Source organism: Silene latifolia, chromosome X, assembly GCF_048544455.1.
Source record: "Silene latifolia isolate original U9 population chromosome X, ASM4854445v1, whole genome shotgun sequence".
Lineage (NCBI taxonomy): Eukaryota > Viridiplantae > Streptophyta > Magnoliopsida > Caryophyllales > Caryophyllaceae > Silene > Silene latifolia.
Genome location: NC_133537.1, coordinates 284402314 through 284420600, shown reverse-complemented (window position 1 = coordinate 284420600; position 18287 = coordinate 284402314). Strand labels below are relative to the sequence as shown.

Sequence of the window (18287 nt, the reverse complement as noted above, 5' to 3'; positions counted from 1 at the left end):
TAGCGTGAAGTACAAATTTTATTTGCAGGATGAGAACAAAAGGTAAGAAATTTTGAGACGGATGGAGGTAATAGACGTGTGGCCTATGTGATGTCTAATAGGCGTGTGGCCTATGTGATGGCAGTGTAGTGATTGAAAATTGATTTTGAGCTTGTTTAATTCATAGCATGCTTTCACCTGGAAATTTTCTTGACATATCATAAAAGGCATGAGACGGAGAAATATGAATAATGGACTGTTGCATCTTCACATGAATTGATTGTATATAAATGAATTACATGATTAGTAAAATTTCATGTCTAGAGATATGCGGTATGTGTTGCCCTGAGGCTGTAGGCGTAGAATTATGGAATTGCATGAACTAAAGACTAAACATGTATCAAAATAATTAAATTGTGAAAAGAGATAAGGAAGAGCGTGGGGGGCATGATTGTCGTGAGTCATCGTGGTTGGTCGGGCAAGGCCAGCACGATCAATCACACATTCTTTTGTATGCAGGAAATTTTATCTTCTACTTATTACCCGAAAACTTCTTAGAAAGGAAACTTATGTTTCTTATTTTATCTTATTAGAACCCAAATGGCACCCAAAAGAGCTACATCCACAGCTATGGCCCAGGAAGAGATCGATAGGCTCATTAAAACCAACGATGTGTTGACTGCTGTTTTGAAATCAAAGACTACGACAAAGGATCCTGCTAAGATGAGTGTTGTTATTGCTCATCATAATCCAATGAAGTATGATGGATTGGGTGAACCTTCATTCCTGGGAGATTGGTGTAGAGAGTTTGACAATCTTTTCGAAGTGTTGGACTGCCCTGAGGAGATGCAAGTAGATCAAGCTGCTCACTACTTGAAAGGAAAGGCTGGGTTGTGGTGGAACCGCAACAAGGCAGTAATTAGGGAGGCATGGAAGGAGAGTGAGGATCCGTTTGTCTTATGGAGAGGTTTTAAGGATACCTCAAGGGGCACATTTGTACCTGAGCATGTTAGGATTAAGATGACGTCGACGTTTGATTCTAAGATGACAGAGGAGATGACCATAGAAGACTATCATAACAGATTCATGGAGTTAGCTGAGTATGTGTCGGACTTGAATTATTGAGAGGAGGTATTGGGTTTAAGGTTTGAGAAGGGTTTAACTACCCGTATCAAGTAGAGGTTGACAGCTGGAGAGCCAAGTACCATAGAAGAGGTGTACCAAAGAGCGGGAAATGCTGAGAGAATTGCTGATATGGTGAAGGAGGAGAAGAAAGACAAGGGTAAAAAGAGAAAGGTTGAGGCTACAAGTGAAGGAGCTGGAGGAAACAAGAAGCAGAATTTCAATCAACACCATTCGTTTTCTGCCGGTGGAGCCGTGAGAGGAGGCGGTTTCGGCCGTGGTGGAGTGACAAGCGGATTGAGTGGTACGAAGAGGCCACAGTGCTATGGATGTGGTAGATTTGGACATAAGATTGTGGAGTGTAGGACTATTGCAAGAAGGAATAGCATGAATAATACGAATGAAGGATTTAGTGGTGGAAATTTTAGTGGATTTAAGACACCAGCGCCTAGCTACGGAAGCAATCGTTTTAATGGATCACGGAAATCAGAGGAGCTATAACAATAGCAATAACTATCACAATCGTTTTAACAATAGTCAAAACAATGAAATAGAGGGAACCAGAATGGCACCGGAAAACAAGGAGTGGCGTCAACATCTATGGTGGAGGACGGCGTGAAGAACAGTGGCAATTTGTTCATGATAGGAAAAGAGGCAGCTGAGGGAGATGCTCATGTGGTTTCGGGTACTTTTCTGACCAACTCTAAACCTTCTTATGTTTTATTTGATTCGGGAGCAACCCATTCAGTTATATCAAGTGACCATGTTAAGGTGTTGGGATTAGTTGACCCAGTAATAATAAAAAATGAAGTAACCATACCTCCTGGGGAGTCGATATTTTGTACACATGCATATAAAAACATGAATATCCTTATAGGTGAAGTTTTATTTCCTATGGACTTAATAGAAGTTCCATTAGGAGGTTTTGAGATTATTTTGGGAATGGATTGGTTGAGTAGAAATAGAGTCTTTATAGATGGTTATCAAAAGAAAGTATCTTTGAAAGGACCGAAAGGAGTAAGAGTGTCTTATAGGGGATTTGTGGTGAAACCCAAGGTGAGACTTATATCAACAGTTACCCTGAAGTCGTGTTTGAGGAAGGGAGGGTTGATTTTATGCCACGTAAGGGACACGCGTGAGACGGTGAAGGGTGCGGACGAAATTCCAGTGGTGAGTGAGATTCAGGATGAGTTTCCAGAGGAGATTCCGGGTTTACCTCCAAAGAGGGATGTGGATTTTTATATTGAGCTTAAACCTGGGACTGGACCTATTTCTAAGGCACCTTACAGAATGGGGCCTAAGGAATTGGAGGAGTTGAAGAAGCAGTTGGAGGAACTGCTAGAGAAGGGTTATGTGAGACCAAGTGTGTCGCCCTGGGGAGCGCCAGTTTTATTTGTTAAGAAGAAGGATGGGAGTATGATATTGTGTATAGATTACAGAGAGCTGAATAACGTGACGATTAAGAATAGATATCCTTTACCTAGAATTGATGATTTATTTGATCAGTTGAGTAGAGCTGGAGTTTTCTCTAAGATTGACTTAAGGTCGGGATACCATCAGTTGAGAGTTAAGGACGGGGATGTACCTAAGACTGCCTTTAGGACGAGGTATGGACATTACGAGTTTGTAGTTATGCCTTTTGGTTTAACTAATGCACCTGCAGTATTTATGGATTTGATAAATAGAGTGTTTAGTCCTTACCTTGATCAATTTGTAGTAGCTGATGTGACTCATATTTGAGCACATTTAGTCCCCGAATTAGCCTCGTTCCTATGCTTTATAGTGCATAATTGGATCATTTACTATCTTTAGTTTCCCATTTTAAATATTCCTTGAGGTTTTGTTTCCTTGGTAGGAGAGGAGTGCAAACCTTGCATTTTCATGGCAAAATGGAGCTAAATTGATCGCATTCAATGACCAAGCATCAAACGGAAGACGATACTAGAAGGCCTATGTAGATAATAAAGTAGATTGGGCAATGATGAAAGTATCTTTACATCCTCAACAAGATCCCCGCGGATTGTTGAGGAAAGAAGAGAAGAAAAGTGTCTGAGCCAAGATCCGAGCGGATTGCTGCCAATCCGAGCGTCTCCCTGCCCAGCAATCTGAGCGTCCCGACAGCAAGACGCTCGTCTTAAAGCCTCACAATCTGAGCATCTCCGTCAGTGATCTGCTCGGATCTCATTACAGGAACCACCGTGCTAGCTTCCAAGACGCTCGGGACGAGCATATCTATGTGGGACTAGCAAAACGGAGATGCACATCTCCTTGGAGAGGAGCACTTCCTCAACTTTTCTTATGAGTCTTAATAGTCATTTAAGCCCTTGGTAACCCTAATCTTTGTACCTAATCTTTAGTATAAATACCCCTTTGTACTACCTAGATTAGCAAGCCATCTTAATACTCTCTTAATCAAGTTGTAATCAATTAGTAATCTCATCTTAATCTTGTAATCAACTCTTAATCTAGTCTTAATACAAATCTCATTCCTCAATCTTTCCTTAATTTCTCTATTGCTCATCATTTATTTTGGGTAATTAGAAGATTATTTGGGTTTATTTGGAGGATTGACAACCTTCCATCAATCATCAAGTACTTCTATTATTCTTTGCTTTATTATTTGGAATCATCTTCATAGATATAATTCTCCCTTAATCCTTTTGATTATTATTAATCATTTTCATTTGTTAATCATGTTTTGCCTTGCTAGTATGATTGACAACCTTGTTAGCATGTTAAACTTGATAATGAGTGAGTAGTTTCCTTAGCTAGGGTTAATGGGGAATTAGGGGAAACCAACATGGGGATTGATTCATGCTTAATCTAATATGTTTTCATAATTAATTTGCTTGCTTGTTGTGCTTCCAAATTATGCACATGTTATGTTTGATGAAATGCGAGCCTATGAATCCTTGCATTTTTTACCCATCACTTATCTTTTCAATGAGACTTGTAAGACATAAACCAACTCGAGTCTCATTAGGCCATGCATATAGTTGGATAGGAAGGATTAAGTCGACTTGTAGGTGTTGTACAATCTAATCGATTTGGCTCCAGGACCCAAACCTTCTTAGGGATTGTAAGATATACACTAAATCGATCCCATCACAACAATAAGCGCTTGCATCTAGTAGAGAATATGTTTGTATGATCAAATCCCATGAATCCCCTATAAACCCATGACACCCTAGTGCTTTTAATCAATTGTTTACATCTCATTTTAATCATCTTGCTTGTTTTTATTGCTTTACTTTTATATTGTTGATTAGTTTAGTTTATCTCCTATCTCAACCCAAATTGTGACACCCTTAGACACAACCATTTGCAATTGAAAATCCTACATCAATACCCGTCCCTTGGGATCCGACCTTTACTTGCCTCTTTACTAAGAGTAGTTTGTGAAGTTATAAATATTGTTTTGGTGAGGTGACTTTTGACGACGAGTATAAACATTCAACACCAGTAGTCTTTATTGATGACATATTGGTGTACTCTAAGAATAAAGAGGAGCATGAGAAGCATTTAAGAATTGTTTTGCAGACCTTGAGGGAGAATGATTTATATGCTAAGTTGAGTAAATATGAGTTTTGATTGGATAAAGTAGCATTGTTGGGCCATGTAGTGTCAAAGGAGGGAGTGTCGGTTAACCCATGTAAAATAGAAGCAGTGTCTAAGTGGGAGAAACCGAAGAACGTGGCAGATGTGAGAAGTTTTCTGGGTTTGGCTGGCTACTACAGGAGGTTTGTGAAGGATTTTTCTAAGTTAGCTAAGCCTTTGACTCCGTTGATGAGAAAGGAGAATAGGTTTAAGTGGGATGAGAGTTGTGAAATGACTTTTCTAACCTTGAAGGAGCGTTTGACCACAGCACCCATATTAGCTTTACCAGAAGGAAGTGAGAATTTTGAGGTGTATACAGATGCTTCGAAAAATGGACTAGGATGTGTGTTAATGCAAAGAGGGAAGGTAATCGCTTATGCTTCAAGACAGTTGAAACCATATGAGGAGAAGTATCCGATGCATGATCTGGAGTTAGGATCGGTCGTGTTTGCTCTTAAGTTATGGAGGCATTATTTATATGGAGCTAATTTAAGGTATTTTCTGATCATAAGAGTCTTAAGTATATTTACACTCAGAAGGAGCTTAATATGAGACAAAGGAGGTGGATAGAATTGATTGGAGATTATGATATGGAGATAGTTTATCATGAGGGAAAGGCTAATATGGTAGAAGATGCTTTGAGTAGGAAGTCAGTTCATTCTTTATGTTTAGCTATGTCGCGGGTTAAGTTGCAAGATAAATTAAGAGAAATGGGAATTTTTGTGATAAGAAAAGGGGATTCAGTTTGGGATTTGACGGTTGAACCAGAATTGTATGCTGAAATCAGAGAGAAGCAGAAAGGAGATCCGAAGTTGGAGAAGTGGCGTGCGGCCGTAGAGGAAGGCGTGCCGTCATGATTTGTTATAGGGCTAGATGGTGGTTTAAGATTTGATCGAAGGTGGTGTGTACCTAATGATGAGGACTTGAAGAGAAAGATCTTGACTGAAGCACATTCTACGCCGTATTCGATACATCCTGGAGGAAATAAGTTATATAAGGATTTAAAGAAGAAGTTTTGGTGGCCTGGGATGAAGAAGGAGGTTGCTGAGTTTATTTCTAGATGTTTGGTTTGCCAAAGGGTGAAAGGTGAGCATAAGAGACCACAAGGGAAAGTAGCGTCTTTGGATGTGTCTGAATGGAAGTGGGAGAGTATTTCTATGGATTTTATTGTTGGTTTACCTCGTACTCAGAAGGGCGATAATATGATTTGGGTGGTAGTAGATCGTTTGACTAAGTCAGCACACTTTATTCCTATGAAAGACACGTGGAGTAAGGTTGGATTGGCTAATGCGTATGTTAAGAATATCGTGAAGTTACACGGAATTCCCAAGGATATTGTTTCGGATCGTGATTCAAGATTTATCTCTAAGTTCTGGCAAGAATTGCAGGAGTGTATGGGGACGACTTTGAAAATGAGTACTGCTTTTCATCCAGCTACAGATGGACAGACGGAGAGGCCTATTCAGACTTTAGAGGACATGTTGAGAGCTTGTGTTTTGGAGTTTGGAGGATCATGGGAAGAGAGGTTAGATTTAATAGAATTTTCTTATAATAATAGTTATCATGCTAGTATTGGTATGGCACCATTTGAAACTTTGTATGGGAGGAAGTGTAGGAGTCCAGTTTGTTGGGACAATGTCACTGAAGCCGTGACACTGGGTCCGGAATTGATTCAGCAGATGGTTGAGCAAGTGCATGTAATTAGAGAAAAGATGAGAGCTGCACAAGATCGACAAAAGAGTTATGCAGATCTGAAGAGGAGTGAGATTGAGTTTGCTATAGGACACAAAGTGTTGTTGAAAGTATCACCAATTAAGGGGGTGATGAGATTTGGCAAGAGAGGAACGTTGAGTCAGAAATACATTGGACCTTATGAGATTTTAGATAGAATTGATGAAGTGGCATATCGTCTTGCATTTCCATCAGCTTTGGCAAGGGTTCATATTGTTTTTTATGTTTCATAGTTAAGGAAGTATGTGAGTGATCCTACTCATGTGTTAGAAGTTGAGACAGTTGAAATGGATGAGAATTTGTCTTATGAGGAGGTGGCTAATGAGATTTTGGATAGAAAGGTGAGGAAAACTAGAAATAGTGAGGTCGTTTTGGTGAAAGTTTTATGGTCTAATCATAATATCGAGGAAGCTACATGGGAGGTTAAAGATGAGATAAAAGAGAAGTATCCTCATTTGTTTGCGTAAGGTATGTTAGTTACGAGGACGTAACTCTTTTTTTACGGGGGTATGATATAACACCGCATTAATTTGTTTGCATTTCCGATAGTAATTAATCTCGTGTGTGTTCGTTCGTCATTTGATTGGTTGGTTGAGTAGTATGGAGCGGTGAACTTCGGGACGAAGTTCTTTTAAGGAGGGAAGACTGTAATACTCTGTATTTTAATTAATAGTTTATATTTATATTTATGTGAGTAGTCGTAAATAAATATTAAGATGAATAAATATTAAGTGGAATAAATAAATAATAAGTTATAGTCGTAAAAGAAAAGAAGTAAAATAAATAAGCAAATAAGACAGAGTGGGGACCACGGGTTGGCACCGTGTGGATGAGCCCTGTGGGGCCATGGTGGGACCTAGTTGAAGGAAGGTAGTATTTGGTTTGGGTGTTACCCATGCTTTAAGATATTTCCATTATTTTATTATTAAAAGGGACTTTCCTAGAACCTTCCTACTTCTCCTACCAATTTATATAAATACCAACCTTATGCCTCACAATCATAATTATTCTTCTTTATAAATTCAAATACAATTGTGAGGAGAGCTTTTTGTGAGACAACTTTCAGTTGGAGTTTTCACCTTGCACTAATTAAATTGCGGTAAGTTATCTAATCACCTAATATCAATTGTTTACGTTTTAACCTTGACCCGTATTGTGATTGTTGAGTTGGCCATTGACCACCGAGACCGAAGCCGTGGTGGCTGTTGACCGGCGGGTTGACCACCGTTGGTTGGCCGTAGGTTTTGGGGGTTGTTCGTGGCGTTTTGCAGGATTTGTTTTCGGTAGTTTACAAATTAAATTTATTAATAAGATTAGTTAATAATTATACATAATTCAATTATTGTTTAGGTGGTGAATTTGTTGAAGAGAATTTTTTATTAATTGCTTAATTGAGAAGATTTGCTAAGAGGTAGGTTAACTACTCAACTACACTATATTGGTAATTGGAGAATTGTTGAAAGATGGATTATTGTTGTAATTGTTATCATGAGCATATCGTCGTAATTGTTGTCTTCAGCATATTATTATCATTGTTGTCTTATGAACGTATTATTATCTTGTTAGTTGGTTCTCTGTTATTGATTGGTTGTGAAATAGATTGGCATTGAGATTGGCATTTTTATTGAAATTATTTGGTCGGTCAGGCACGGGGATGTGCAAGTGTCGTGGTCCTGTACGTATGATGGTCGGACAGTCACGGTGGCGTGAGGAGATGGGCCGTGGACCTGAGCAGTACACCGTGTGGTGTCGGATTGGAAATCACCGAATGGTGCGTGCGTGTGTGGCACGGTCAAGCCGTGTGTGTGCCGTGTGTGTATGAGCACGACGGTCTTGGTTTGGATCGTTGATTGTATTGCAGGCTAACGTATTATAAATATTGTTATTGTTGATTTGTTATCCTACTCAACCTCGTGGTTGACTGTGTATTCGTGAACACCTATGATGAACTATAATGGGGAGCAGATTGATTCCAGGTTAGCTTGTGTGAAGTGCTGGATGCTTAGAAGGGAGCTTGAGACAAGATCACTTGAGTCTAGAGATCTCCTTAATTAATATTCAGACACAATTTATTTTAATTCCGCTGCAGTTGTTAAAAGTACTTTATAATATTTATTTATCAAGTTGGGTATTTGTAATAAACCTTTTGAGGCACCTTAATAATATATTGTCTTAAAGTACTTTGGTATTGTTTGTCTTTTATACTTACTACCTCAGGAAACTGAGATGGTAACACCTTTATTTACTTGAGAATGTCTTGCTAAAGGCTCTTAAATAAATGGGGGTGTTACACCTACTTCGGCCTATGGGAATGAAGGAGCTACTAGCAATGGTAAAGGAAAGGCGGAAGCCTCAAGTGACGGTGATACCGTGGAGGTAAATAGTAAGGCGGATGAGTTCATGGATTTCTAATAGAGTGATGAATCAAGAGTCAATTGGAGTGATGAGTTTGGAAGGGATAATGATGGTAAATGAGAGCATTCTTTAGCATTCGCTTGGTGGAGGAGGGCAAAGTGACACCCACCATGGCTTTTGTGAGCTCTTTCTTCCTCTCTTTTTCCCATGTCAACAAGAATTAACTTGCATAATAGTATAGTTTAGATTAATATATATTCTTGTTATCTTGGATTTTGCCTAGTGACTGTCCTAGTAACATCAAGGACTTTTTCCACCTTAGCAACATCAAGGTGAAGACTAATCTTTCTCCCACAAGGAAAATCCAAATGACAAATTTGCATAGCATGCATGGCCTTGTGGCTAAACTCCTCTCATAGCCTTAACTGGTTTGGGGAAGTTTGATCACAAGCAACCCGAGTTAATTCAAATTAGCTCTCCAACCTAATCGAAAGCATGCATCATTTAGAATAGCTTAGTTTGAATCATGTGTAATATAAATCATGTAGTATGCATTTAGTATAGAATTCATGCATTTCATATAGCTTTATGCATTTGCATTTGCATACGTTTCTTATCGTTTTGTCCATTGAGGCCAATGTCCACACTAGTGTGGGGATGGAGAATTCTAACATCTAAACCAATACAAAAATGATAAAAAATTATAACATCTAACCCATTACAAAAATGATAAAAATTGAAAAATTTGAAAAAATCCAAAAACATGTTCTTCCTTTGTAGCATAGAATTGTATATACATGTTTGTTTATCACTCTTATCACATGGGAACGACTACGCCACATTCGAAGCATAAGGAATAAAGAAGACCGCGTGGTATGAACTTTTCCAATCTCCTTATCCCTTTCTTATATGTTATTGACAATGTGGCTACTTTTTGTTAATGCGGTATGAACCTATGTGATGTTAGGAGGTGTATTTAGTTTATATGGCATAATAGTTGATAGAAGCATATGCATTAGAGTTGTATATATGTTAGTTGCATCATGGCATGTAGTTGCATGGTAGAAAAATTTTGTGAAAATGCCTATTTGGGAAGCTTGACAAGTGTATATAAGGCCCTTGTAGATAATTTATCTCCTTAAGCCTTTGTTTGCTAGAATACTATCAAGACACCCAAGGATGTATCATCCTAGTATCTTTTGTCCCATGGTCTAAAGCCTAATCAAGAGTTTGCATGTGTGTCATCTATCCAACCTTATGATATGATATGGACTTGATCAACTTATCTTGGGGACCTTGATTGACTTAGTGGTTTGACAACCCAAAAATACTTTTCATTAATAAGTTTGAAGTGCTCATTTCAAAAGTTTTGTGATGTGGAATCGTTTTTAATTGCCAAAGAAACCTCAAATGTCTTGAATTGTTTAATAGCCGAGAAATTTGATGGAGGCGTACCACTTCAATGTGCTTTGGTGAGGGATCCATTGAATTGGGCCCCCACACGGTTGTGAATTCAACCGCCCAAAGACATAGTGACTATCACCCCAAGAGCTATTGTCTAGAGGTTAACCGGTTGCCTAATAAGCGATTAGTAAAAGCAAAGGACACTAGCAAATGAGGGATAAACCTCATCTCAAAGTTTTGAAATGTGAAATGAGAAAGTTGAAATGAGGCCAAATTTTGAATGTTAGTCAAATCCACTACTTTTGTTTTAAATTGACTTGAGCACTTCATTCCCAAAAACCTTTTTGTTATGCCACCTTGTTGAGCTTAGGACGATCCTTGGCCTTTACACTTGTAGAGAATCCGAGATTTGTCATGTCATATATAACTAACATCATAAGGATCATCCTTCCACCCCATCCGATCGCCCTTGACGAAAGCATTTAGCAATTGTGGACGAAAGTAGTCTAGTTTAACACAACTTGGAGGTGACTTGTTTGTATCCTCTTATACTTAGTAACTTGGAGAACCAATATCTATGGTGGAATGTGTACCCTTAAATTGCTTCCCTTTTAGATGATTTCCGCCACTTAGATGAGGAAAGTGGCTATTCTTTTGTAGATGCATCCATTGCATGTTTTGTGTGCTTAATATTTGGATGCATCGCCATTTTGGCAAGCCTCACCTTGCCTTGCAAGAAGGCATATTGCCTCATAGATGTCTTGTTGTGAGTTGAAGGGGTGGAGTGAGACCCGTTAATTGTCTCACATCGGCTATGTTTTCAGAGTAGTATAAATAAAGGTCATAGTTTTTAGTTACCTCTTTACTCGGGGCGAGGAAAGGTTTGGGAATATTTGACGTGACTCATATCTACGCACATTTAGTCTCCTAACTAACCTCGTTCTTATGCCTTCTATCATGTATTAGGGTCGTTTCTATCTTAAACTTCCTATTTTTGCATATTCTATGAGGTCTTGGTGCCCTTGGTAGGGGAGGAGTGCTGAGCCTTGCCTAAACGGAGCAAAAGGGAGCTAAATTGATCGAATCTAACGACCAAGCATCAAAGAGAAGACCGATACTAAAGGCCTAAGTTGATAGAACAAGTAATTGGGCAATGATGAAGGACACCCACGACTTCTGAAGGATCCCCACGAGTTAGGGGGCTGCCAAATGAAAGAAGAAGCAAAACTGCCCTTCAAGACAAGCATCTCAGAAGAAGGACGGGCGTCCCAATGAGAAGGATGGGCATCCTCAAGCTTAACCCGAGCGTCCCCAAAGCAGTACGGGCGTCCTTCAATGCAGGATGGGCGTCCATCAAGAGGAGGTCGTGTGTCCCAAGTTAGGACTTGCAAGGTGTTAAACTTCATTTAAGGAGCTTAATCATCATTTAAGCCCTTAGTTAACCTAATATTTGTACTCAGTATAAATACTCCCTTGTAATAGGATATTAGGACGAAGCTATTGAGTAGATTAGAGACTAATTAGAAATCTATTAGCTTAATTACACTTTAATCCTTCTTTAATTATTGTTCAAGAATTCTTAGATCTAGTTGGGTAATTGAAGATTATTTGGGATTATTGGAGAATTGACAACTCTTCATCATCAATCAACTTTTCTTCTATTATTCTTTCTTTTCCATTTGTTCTTCATAAGTTTGGTACAACTTCTTTACTCTTTACTTAATCCTTGTTTATTGCTTTACTTTTTCATCATGTTTATACTTGTTAAGATGATTGACACCATTGTTAACATGTTTTCCATGATACTGAGTGAGTAGTTGCCTAACTAGGGTTAGTAGGGGATTAGGGGAGTAAATCATGAGGTAGATCTTTACTTAATAAGTTTATATGAATGCTTGCTTGTTGTAGTTTCAACTTATGCACATGTTATGCTTGATGAAATGCTTGATTGACAACCTAGCATGATTCTCTTATCCTTTCAACAAGACTTTTAAGACATAAACCAATTCAAGGCTTGTTAGAGCATGCATATAATTGAATACGGAGAACTAAGTCATTGTAGGTGTTGTAAAGTTGTGACCGACTCGGCTCTGAGACCCAAAACTCCTTAAGAATTGTAAGATATAAACTAACTCGATTCCATTACAACAATAAATTACTTTCATCTATGTAACTTATCTATGTGATCTCATCATGATTTCCCCTATGAACCTATGACACTCTAGTGCCTTTAATCAATCGTTTACATCCCCATTTACCTATTTTGCTTTTCCTTTCATTTGTTTGCATTTCCTTTGTTAAGTAGATTAGATTGTACTCTCAACTCAAACCAAATTGTGACTTAGAGATATAACTACTTGCATTTGATAGCTTCATTCAATACCCGTCCCTTGGGATCCGACCTTTACTTGTCGCTCGACTAAGAGTAGTTTGTTAAGATTATAAATATTGTTTGAGGGCATTGACGACAAGTCCCATCAGTAACCTCACAAGTATAACGAGAACTTGTCGTAGATGTGAGGGTCAAATCCAAAGGACGGTGTGGTCCATGTAACCGGTTACTTTAGAGCAAAGAAGGTAAGGCCAAAATTTCTTAAAAGCATACACTACCGCCAACATTTCTTTTTCCATGATAGTGTAATTACATTAAGCATTATCTAAAGTCTTGCTCACATAAGCAATAACATGAAGCTTCTTGTCTTGTCTTTGACCCAAGACCGCCTCCAATTCAAAGTCACTTGCATCACACATCAACTCAAAGAGGAGGCTCCAATTGGGTGGTTGCACAATTTGAGCCGAAACCAAAGCTTGCTGGAGCCTACAAAAACTTTCAACACAAGATTCATCAAATATAAAGGGAGTGTCCTTGGTAAGAAGTTAGGTGAGGGATTTGGCAATTTTTGCACAATATTTGTTAAACCTTCGATAAAACACCTCATGACCTAATAAACTCCTTACACCCTTGACATTGGTGGGTGGGGGAAGTTTTTCAATCACCTCAACTTTAGCGTTATCCACTTGGATCCCTTTCTTAGAAATAACAAGACCAAGAACCACTCCTTCTTTCACCATGAAGTGGCATTTTTCCCAATTCAACTTGAGGTTGTATTGGATGTAAGTTTGGAGCACTTGGGAGAGGTCCTTCAAACAATCATCAAATGAGGTGCCATGGACACTAAAGTCGTCCATAAATACCTCTATAGACTTCTCAATGTAATTGGAAAAGATAGACATCATAGCTCGTTGAAATGTCCCGGGAGCATTGCAAAGCACAAATGGCATTCTCCGATATGCGAAGACACCATAAGGACAAGTAAAAGTGGTTTTTGCTTGATCATCCGGGTGTATGGATATTTGGAAGAACCCGGAATACCCGTCAAGAAAGCAAAAATAGCATGGTTTGCAAGTCTCTCGAGCATTTGGTCAGTAAATGGCAAGGAGAAGTGATCTTTGATTGAGGCGGAATTGAGCTTTCGATAATCAATACACATTCTCCATCCCGTGACCGGTCGGGTGGAGATGAGTTTGCCTTCCTCATTCTCAACCACGGTCATACCGCCCTTTTTGGGGACAATTTGAACCAGGCTTACCCAATCGCTTCCCAAGATGAAGTATATGATCCTGGCCTCAAGCAACTTATCAATTTCCTTCCTCACCACCTCCTTCAATTTCTCATTCAACCTCCTCATAGGTTGAGCGGAAGGAGTGAATCCATCCTCAAGTGTGATGCGGTGCATGCTTATTCGAGGATCAATTCCCGTGAGTCATCAAGGCTATACCCAATGGCTTTCTTGTTTTCTTTGAGGACATTTAAAAGTTTTTCCTTTTGAGATGCCATTTGGTTTTCATTAATGATAACGGGGAAGGAGTTTGCCTCATCAAGGTAGGCATACCCAAGGGAGGAGGGGTAAAGGTTTGAGATCTACCTTTGGATGGTTCTTACCCTCATCTTCATCAAGAATTGGTGGTAAAGCTTCATAATCTTGTTCCAAGTGCTCCCCCGAGCATTTATCCTTTGCATCTTCAATTGCTTCTTCTAACATATCTACCGAATAGACACTCTTAAACATCGGTTGTGACATTGCCCCGGTCAAGGAAAATTCTACGACATTTCCTCCCACTTTGAAAGTGAGCTTCCCTTCCTTAACACTTATGTTGACATCCCCGGTTGCCAAGAAGGGCCTCTCAAGGATAATAGGAGTTTGTTGGTCTTCCGGAATGTTTAGAGCCACAAAGTCCGCCGGAATATAGAAATTGCCCACTTTAACCGGAACATCTTCAATTACCCCCATTGGTCTTTGTACCGACCTATCGGCTAATTGCAAGGTCATAGAAGTAGGTATCATATCATGCAAACTAACCTTCCTTGATATAGGGAGCGGAAGTATGCTAACACTAGCACCAAGATCATAAAGTACCTTCTTGATGCTCACATTACCCACCATGCACAAAATAGAGAAACTACCCGGATCTTGTAGCTTTCCCGGCATGGGATTGAGTAAGACTGTGCTACATTGCCCCCTAAGAGCCACTATACCATCTCCTCCAATGCTCCTCTTCTTTGTCAAAACATCCTTCAAGAATTTGGTGTAGAGTGACATTTGTGTCACTACCTCGGTGAAAGGTAATGAAACTTCAAGTTTCTTCAACATATCCAAGAATTTGGAGAATTTCTTCTGCTCATTCATTACTCTACTTCTATTAGGAAATGGTATTGGAGGGTTGTTGGTCTTTTAGAAAGTGGAAGCTTGCTTGGTGTTATCCACTTCATTTGATTCTTTTATTTTACCTTGGTCTCTTTCAACCACTCTTTCTTGGTCTCTTTCAACCACTATTTCATCCAAGACAAAGTTCTCGTCATCTTCAAGAGATATTCACTCACATTTCCCTTCTTAGTGATATCAACTCTACTTGTGGGGTGAGAGGGGTGGACTCTCCTCACCATCTTTCATCACGTCCCTCTTTCTTTTTGGTTCATAATCCTTGTAAGGATCCTCTAAATCTTTCCCGCTCCTCAAGGTTACCACATGAGCTTGTTGGTGTGGTGGTGGTCCATCCCTAGGATGAGAACCTTGAGGAGGCAATGAATGTGGAGCTCATTGTGAGGAAGAGGGGCTTTGATTGGCCATATATGAGTCAAATGTCCTTTGATGTGCTTGCACATTTGTGAGCTTGGTATTCAAGCTATTGAATTATTGGTCCACTTGAGCCTCTCTTCTCTCGGACTTTGCATCCATTTCTCTTAGCAATTTCTCAAGAGAGGAGTTGGGTTTTGGTGGTTCAATGTATTGTTGTTGGTTTTGTGGACGTGGGTAAGAGTTTTGTTGTTGTTGATACCCTTGTTGTTGGTTGAAAGTTTGTTGAGACGGTGGATTTTGTTGTTGATACCCTTGTTGGTATGGAGGGTTTTGTTGTTTGTTACGGTAATTGTCTCTTTGATGAGGTGGGATGTAATTGGGGTTGTCATGTTGTCGTTGACCCCGATAGTTGGAGCCTTGACCTTGATTTTGATTGTATTATCTAGAATGATCGAGCTTTGGTGGAGGCATGTATTGTGGTTATTAATACTTGGGGTCCAATGGTTGCCCCGCATAAGAAAGTTTGGGATCTTGGTTGGGAATGGCACGGTAGAAGGTCTCATGGCGTTGGTAGGATACCCTTGGTGCACCTTGCCCTTGAAGAACAAAGCATTCTTGTTGGTCAGCTTGTGGAATTGATGAGCAATATTCAATTGTATGCCCCACAACGCCACAATAATCATAATTTATTTGGGGAGGATAATGTCTAGGAGTAGACCTAGGCTCTTGGACATATTATACCTTGGAGTGAATAGGTCCGACCTCTTGGACTTGCTTTAATTTCCCCTGCTTCTTTTCCATCTTGAACTCCTCAAACTTCTTGGTCAAGTCATCCAACTTAGCCTTGTATTCCGCTTCTATTTTAGAAGGCCCCTCATTCTTGTAGTCCACATCTCTAGCATAACTACTCTCCATCTCGAAAATATTTTTGGATCATTTCCGTGATTTGAGCATTGTTCATGTTATCGAAATTACCACCGGATTCCGCCACAATCATATCCCGGAACCTTTGTTCAAGAGTTTGGAAAAAGGTTTGGGTGGTCATCCATTTTGGGATACCATTGCGTGGACAAGATGAGAGTAGGTCCCTAAAACGTTCCCAAGCTTCACTTAGAGTTTCCATGGGTGTTTGCTTGAAGGTTTGAATCTTATGTCAAATTCTTGCGGTCATAGACGGTGGGTAGAACTTGTTGATGAAAGCTTTAGATAAAGCCTCCCTGGTGGTAAATGTACCCGGCTCATGAGAATTCAACCACTTCTTAGCATTGTCTTTCAAGGTGATAGGGAAAAGCATTAGGAGTATTTGCTCTTTGGTTACACCATTATGCTTGATAGAACCTGCTTTCTCCTTGAATGTAGTGAGATGTTGATGGGCATCCTCACTTTTCATCCCATGATAGACATCTTGTTGTATGTAATTTATCACATGGTGTGGAAGCTGCTCAAATGTGTTGGGAGAAAGAGCTCCATAGTCGATTGCTGAACAAGCCCGATTGGGATCCGGCCTATTATAGTATCCCATAGGTTGATCCGCCATATCGTCGTTTACTAGGTTATGTCGTGGAGATTCGGTGTTGTTGGTATGGATGGAGTATTGTGAATATGTTAGTGAGTTTTGTGGATAATTGATTGGAGAGTTGTTTGGTGGAAAATGTGGTGGAATGTAGATAGGTGATAAGGTGGAAGAAGAGGGTGGTGTATTTGGATGATCAATTGTAGAAGGATAAACCGGGATAAAATGTGGAAGCAATTTATGATTAAGAAGGATGCTAAGTCGAGGTTGATACGGTGGGTATTATTGCTACAAGAGTTTGATGTCACAATGAAGGATAAACCGGGATCCAAAAATGTTGTTGCGGATCACTTTTCAAGGTTGACAAAAGAAGCACTAGGGGATATTGATGATGGGATAACCATTGGTGAATGGCTACCCGATGACTCTATCTTAGCTATCACGCACTCCGACCTTTGGTATGCGGATATTGCTAACTACTTGAGCTCTAGCTTTATTCCGGAAGAACTTGATAACCAAGCTCGGAAGAAGTTGAAATATGAGTCAAGGAGGTATGTATGGGAAGATCCTTTCTTGTATAGGAGATGCAATGATGGCATTTATAGAAGATGTGTCACTCATGAGGAAGGAAAAGCAATCCTTCAAGCTTGTCATTCTACCACATATGGAGGCCATTTGTGCACCTCTAGGACCCAAGCTCAGGTTCTTCATTGTGGGTTTTATTGGTCCTCCTTATTTAGGGATGCTTATGCTTTTTTCCACTCTTGTGATTCTTGCCAAAGAAGAGGAAATATTGGGAGGCGAGATGAGATGCCTTTAAACAACATTTTGGAAGTTGAACTCTTCGATGTATGGGGTGTGGACTTTATAGGGCCATTTCCATCCTCATTTGGCAACCAATACATTTTGGCTGCGGTGGATTAAGTGTCTGAATGGATAGAAGCTATCGCCGCTCCTACTAACGATTCACGAGTGGTTTCCAAACTTTTCAAGGAGTACATATTCCCACGCTTTGGAGTACCTAGAGCCATCATAAGTGATGGTGGCTCATACTTCATCAACCGCACCATTTATGCTTTGCTTAAGAAATACGGTGTCCGACACTAAATGGCTCTTGCCTACCACCCCCAAACCAATGGGAAAGTGGAGGTGTCAAATCGACAAATCAAGGCTATTCTAGAGCGTGTGGTGAATAGGTCTAGGAAAGATTGGAGCACCAAACTCAATGATGTGTTATGGGCTGTAAGGACCGCCTACAAGACTCCGATAGGCACCACTCCCTATCGCTTAGTCTTTGGCAAGTCTTGTCACCTACCTCTTGAGTTGGAACACCGGGCAATATGGGCTCTAAAAGAGATCAACTATGACTTGGATGAAGCGGGAAACTGTAATACTACGGTTTTATGTGTCTCTGGGTACTCTATCGAGTGGGCCTTACTCTGTCGAGTAAGGGTGTTTTGATTTACGAAACAATAGTCTGTCTGTAGGGTACTCTATCGAGTAGCCTT

At 39.8% G+C, this 18287-nt stretch overlaps 2 protein-coding genes across 2 annotated transcripts; one reads left to right on the top strand and one right to left on the bottom strand.

The window, feature by feature from the left end:
* The first annotated feature begins 1701 nt into the window (after window positions 1-1701).
* On the top strand, window positions 1702-5555 carry LOC141620231 (uncharacterized). Its single transcript, XM_074437156.1, has 3 exons — window positions 1702-2515; window positions 4724-5192; window positions 5345-5555. Exons 1-3 carry the CDS (start codon window positions 1702-1704, stop codon window positions 5553-5555), a joined length of 1494 nt encoding a protein of 497 aa, XP_074293257.1.
* An 8511-nt stretch (window positions 5556-14066) lies between these two features.
* On the bottom strand, window positions 14067-16181 carry LOC141620230 (uncharacterized). The gene is made up of 2 exons (XM_074437155.1): window positions 16008-16181; window positions 14067-14864 (listed from the first exon to the last, which is right to left on the bottom strand). The coding sequence occupies exons 1-2, from the start codon at window positions 16179-16181 to the stop codon at window positions 14067-14069; spliced, it is 972 nt and encodes a 323-aa protein (XP_074293256.1).
* Window positions 16182-18287: the final 2106 nt, after the last annotated feature.

Excerpts from the sequence above, each read along its gene's own strand:
- LOC141620231 (XM_074437156.1), top strand. The coding sequence starts at position 1,702 with ATGGTGGAGGACGGCGTGAAGAACAGTGGCAATTTGTTCATGATAGGA. Across the intron at positions 2,516-4,723 it reads TGTTAAGAAGAAGGATGGGA|TGTCAAAGGAGGGAGTGTCG; the intron begins GTATGATATTGT and ends TGGGCCATGTAG. Across the intron at positions 5,193-5,344 it reads TTATATGGAGCTAATTTAAG|GAAGTCAGTTCATTCTTTAT; the intron begins GTATTTTCTGAT and ends TGCTTTGAGTAG.
- LOC141620230 (XM_074437155.1), bottom strand. The coding sequence starts at position 16,181 with ATGGAGAGTAGTTATGCTAGAGATGTGGACTACAAGAATGAGGGGCCT. Across the intron at positions 14,865-16,007 it reads TCGGACCTATTCACTCCAAG|AAGAAATTCTCCAAATTCTT; the intron begins GTATAATATGTC and ends ATGAATGAGCAG.